Source organism: Ailuropoda melanoleuca, chromosome 3 (assembly GCF_002007445.2).
Source record: "Ailuropoda melanoleuca isolate Jingjing chromosome 3, ASM200744v2, whole genome shotgun sequence".
Classification (NCBI taxonomy): domain Eukaryota; kingdom Metazoa; phylum Chordata; class Mammalia; order Carnivora; family Ursidae; genus Ailuropoda; species Ailuropoda melanoleuca.
The window spans coordinates 67,801,312-67,806,379 of record NC_048220.1 but is presented as its reverse complement, the minus strand read 5'-3'; the positions used below and the strand labels follow the sequence as shown (position 1 = coordinate 67,806,379).

At 40.2% G+C, this 5,068-nt stretch overlaps 1 protein-coding gene across 1 annotated transcript in view; it reads right to left on the bottom strand.

Annotated features, from left to right (window-relative positions):
• FAM81B (family with sequence similarity 81 member B) overlaps positions 1-5,068 on the bottom strand; it is a 61,211-nt gene that overhangs the window by 19,724 nt on the left and 36,419 nt on the right. The window contains 1 exon segment of the mRNA XM_011235567.3: positions 3,147-3,276. Coding sequence (XP_011233869.3) covers positions 3,147-3,276 — 130 coding nt within the window.

The window sequence follows — 5,068 nt, the reverse complement described above, 5'->3', positions numbered from 1 at the left end:
AAAAAAAAAAATAGAACTACCTATCCTCTGACCCAGCAATTGTACTATTAGGCATTTACCCAAAGGATATAATACAGATTTGAAGGGGTACATTGCACCCCAATGTTTATAGCAGCATTACCAACAATAACTAAACTATGGAGAGAGTCTGAATGTCTATTAACTGATGAATGGATAAAGAAGATGTGCTTTACGGGTGCCTAGGTGGCTCAGTCGTTAAGTGTCTGCCTTCGGCTCAGGTCATGATCCCAGGGTCCTGGGATCGAGCCCTGCATCAGGCTCCCTGCTCAGCAGGAAGCCTGCTTCTCCCTCTCCCACTCCCTCTGCTTGTGTTCCCTCTCTCGCTGTGTCTCTCTCTATCAAATAAATAAAATCTTAAAAAAAAAGATGTGGTTTATATATACTGCAGAAACTAGAATGAATATATATATATACCACACATATATATACCACAGAATACATATATATATGTATATACACACACCACAGAAACTAGAATGAATATATATATATATATATTCATTCAATGGAATATTACTCAGCCATAAAAAGAATGAAATCTTGCCATTTGCAACAATGTGGATGGAGCTAGAGTGTGTTATGCTAAGTGAAATAAGTCAGTCAGAGAAAGACAAATATATGATCTCACTCATATGTGGAATTTAAGAAAGAAAACAGATGAACGTATGGAAAGTGGAGGGAGGGAGAGAGGAAAATAAATCATAAGAGACTCTTAACGATAGAGAACAAACTGAGGGCTGATGGAGGGAGGTGGGTGGGGAAATGGGATAGATGGCTGAAGGGTATTAAGGAGGGTATTTCTGTGATGAGCACTGGGTGTTGTATGTAAGTGATGAATCACTGAATTCTACTCCAGAAACCAATATTGCACTGCATGTTAACTGTATGTTAACTGACTGAAATTTAAATTAAAAAAGATAAAATAGGTGCCTAGTAATATATATAATATGCTATCTATTTTGTAAAAAAAAGGAAATAAGAATATATTTGCACTTGCTTATATCTACCTAAAGGCATACGGAAAGGATCCACAACAGCCTAATAAAAATGGTTTTCAATGAGGAAATGAAAGAATGTGATAACTGGTGACAGAAGTGGGCACAAAAATTCTCAGTGTAGACTTTTTTTTTTTAAGATTTATTTATTTGAAAGTGAGAGTGCACTGCGGTGGGAGTGGTGTGAGAAGAGGGAGCAGGAGAGAGAGAGTCTCAAGCAGACTCCTTGTTGAGAATGGAGCCCAATGCAGGGCTCAATCCCATGACCCTGACATCATGACCTGAGCTGAAATCAAGAGTCAAACATTTAACTGACTGAGTCACCTAGGCACCCCTGTATTTTCTTGCATAATTTTGATTTGTGAACCATACATATCGTATGTATCACTGTAAAAAAACAAAAACAAAAAAACAAAAAAAGTAAGGAGGAACCATAGTCAACATCACTTTTGAACTTAGATGCAAAGTCAAATGCTGAATGATTACACAATGACTGTATGGCAGAAAATGCTGGAATGTTTCAGTATTGGGAAATGTATTGACATAGCACATTTAGAAGTCCGAAGATGTAAACAGGTGAACAAATAAAAACCCAAACCAGAAAACAACTAATATGAGGATTTAGGCATTCATTGATGTATACAAGGCAACTTGTAAAGTTAAATATTCAGTCCTAATAAAGAGTAAATACTAATAAATACTAATGGAAGTAAGTAGGAATTGATGGATACTTCCTTAACGTGGTTAAACATATAGCAAAGCAACAGCCAACAGCAAACAACAAAGACATCTCCAGTATAATCAGAAACTAAAGAAGCTGTCCTCTATGACCATTTTATGGTCCAGCACATTACGACCATTTATGACCAACACACTGTATTTAACAGACACCTGGAAGTTCCGGTCATGGCTTTACAAAAAAAGTACTGAGGTTTTAAATCAGAAAACCAAATATAAACTGGTTATGGTTTGTTGTTGATATGACTGAATATTTTGAAAAACAAAGAGACTCAACCAAAAAACTATTAGGATTAACTAGATGGGTGTGTAGGTGTGGGCCAGGTGAGTCAAACGGGACTACAGCAAACCATGTGCCCCGGTGAAACTTCTGCTCTTGTTAAACTGGATCCTATGAAGAAATAATCAAACACTGATCTCCCCCCAGTTCCCAAAGGATTTCCACTTTGTTCTGTCCAAATGACTTCAGAGGAGATGTGCTTATTGTTACATGAGATATGTGACAAAGTGGGGTGGCTGGGTGGCTCAGTGGTTAAGCATCTGACTCTTGATTTTTGGCTCAGGTCATGATCTCAGGGTCCTGAGATTGATCCCCACATTGAGGTCCACACTGAGCATGAAGCCTGCTTAAGATTCTCTCTCTCCCTCTCCCTCTGCCTCTACACTTGCTCCCTGCTCTCATGCACTCTCAAATAAATAAATAAATAAATAAATAAATAAGTGACAAAGTAGGACACAGAAGAATTTGCATTAGCTCCTTTAGTTAAACCATTGACGGGAAAGATGAGAAACGAGAGGCATTTCCGGAAGAAAAGAGCACAAGTAATATGGAAGCCATACAATATCTTAGAGTGAGTAGGGACCTACCAGCAGCTTGTTGAGTAGGCTTGAGGGGTAAGCCAGGAAACATGGGGTGAGCTGAAGAGCTAAGCAGGGGCCAGTGTAGAGGTGGCCTTTAAAACCAGGCCACTGGAGGATTTGTATATTATTTTGTGAGAGACACAACCTACTGTAGGGATATAACATCATCAACTCACATTTAGCTCGTGTCTTTAATAATAATAGCTTCCATGGGAAATTGCTTTGCTTATAATCTTTGGTTCTACAATCTTTGAGGAAAACCCAGAGAGTAAGGGAGCAGCAGCAGCAGTGGAATTCAAGCAGCACAGGCTCGCAATGGGTGGCTGCGTTGGAATAGGAGGCGCTCATTAAATATACGTTAATCCGGCTGACAGTGCTCATGGTATCATCTATGCACGAGCTGTCATATTTAAACTCCTTGGAAGAAAAGAGCTCTTTTGAAATATTACCACTTGACTAGGCATTTTGATAAGCTATAATGATCTTCTGGCAGTAACACATAACATAAGAGTTCCAAATATTTTCAGTTACCTTCACGTCCAAGTTCTTAGAAACAGTTTCTAAGGCAGACATAAAATCTTGAATTGTTTTTTCAGTTTTCCGGTGCTCGTGCCTGATGAAGTGAATGTCTCCAGAAAGCTTCACAATGCTGGAGTCACATCTAGCAGCAAGATGAAAATTGGTCGTGAGATCAATAGGTTCAAACAGTTTTAATACTACAGCAGGATGTGGGGCGTCTGGGTGGCACAGCGGTTAAGCGTCTGCCTTCGGCTCAGGGCGTGATCCCGGCGTTATGGGATCGAGCCCCACATCAGGCTCTTCTGCAATGAGCCTGCTTCTTCCTCTCCCACTCCCCCTGCTTGTGTTCCCTCTCTCGCTGGCTGTCTCTATCTCTGTCGAATAAATAAATAAAATCTTTAAAAAAAAATTACTACAGTAGGATGTGTGCATTCGCCTGAGGACAAAGGTTCTAAAGTTCCTTGAATAACAAGTTAGTAGATAAAGGAGCAAATGCAGAAATCTTCATTTTTCTCTTTTTTTTCCTGATGGGAGAGAAGCTACTTTGGATAATGATACATTGACTGAAATCAAAGAACTGGGTTGGAGTAGATGAAGACATTGGGAGAAAATGGGGAGAATTTTAGATTTTCGGTCTGATATGTTAATTCGGTCATAGGAGTTCCAACAGATTTTAGTGTTTTGGGAATACTGCTTGCTGCCTATGGTTAGGCAAAATTGAAACCTTTTCCTGTTCTATATTGCATTCTGAATCCGCTTTCCTCTGATTAGTCTCTTTCGCTGACTCCAAGATCGTCAATTCTCTTCTGACTACAAAGAGTCCCGGGTTGCCATCATCTTCCAACCCATCTTCAAAAAACAATTTCCCTCCTCTCGGCCCCAGTCAAAGCTCCTGTTCCTCAAGTGGGCTCAGTCAAGTGTTGTCTTATAATAGCACAAAAACAATTCACACTAACATGTGAATAAAGTTTTGGCCCAAAAGTTGCATTGGTATCTTAAGGAAGGAACTCTAGAGAAATGGGGTTAGAGGTGAAGATTAACCATCTTCCCGGCGTGTCAGGGAACCACACCTCACTCCACTCAAGGCTTCTCCTGGGAGAAAACAGGTTACATATTGTATTATACTTTCAATACACTCGAGTATGCATGAAAGATAGGATGTAGAATGTTGAGGGACTCTGTTGTTTATATATAAAGTTATCAGAAATCACTTTGAAGTTTATAATTTTATAAAATAACTCTTTTGACTGTCCTCAAATAATATTTATTAGGAGGCACATTTTCATGTTGTCATGTTAAGTGCTATAAATAGTGTTTGTTTTATAGCCGTCAATATTTTTTAGGATCTGGAAATGAATTTGTTTTTCTTAAGATTTTTGGTGCCGAAGTTGGACCAAAAGTGAGTAAGATGGTAATTTTGCCTGAGAAATCCTTTCAAGAGATACTGGGGGACTGTCGTGGGGGTGGGGAGATTGCTGGGAGGAAAAATTAGGAATTGATCTGGTCAAAAATGGGAACAGGCTTGTAACGCACCAAAGTCATGGGCAAAAGCTGTTTGGTACGTAGAAACCGTCGTAGTCAAAACAAGCTCTGTTGCCGGTTAGTTCGGATATTCTTATGTGAATCCACGCTAAGATCCCCAAAGATTACATAGAAACAGTGGCTGCTGTCACCGATCCCTGCCACTCCTCGCTCAACGCCCTATTTGTTCGACCTTCAGAGACAGCTGGTCTGTGCCTTGTAGACTAATGGTTAAGCGCTGGTCTCTGGTGTCACAGGGACCTGCTTTGAATCTGCTCCTTTCTAGCTTGATAGGTTTAAAGACGGAGGAGGAATGAATAGACAGGACTTAGCTGGTACCTGGCACTGAGGAAGCGCCCCCACCCGGTCAGCAGCTTTATTTAGTCCTTCCTGCTGTTCCCCGCCCCCCCCCG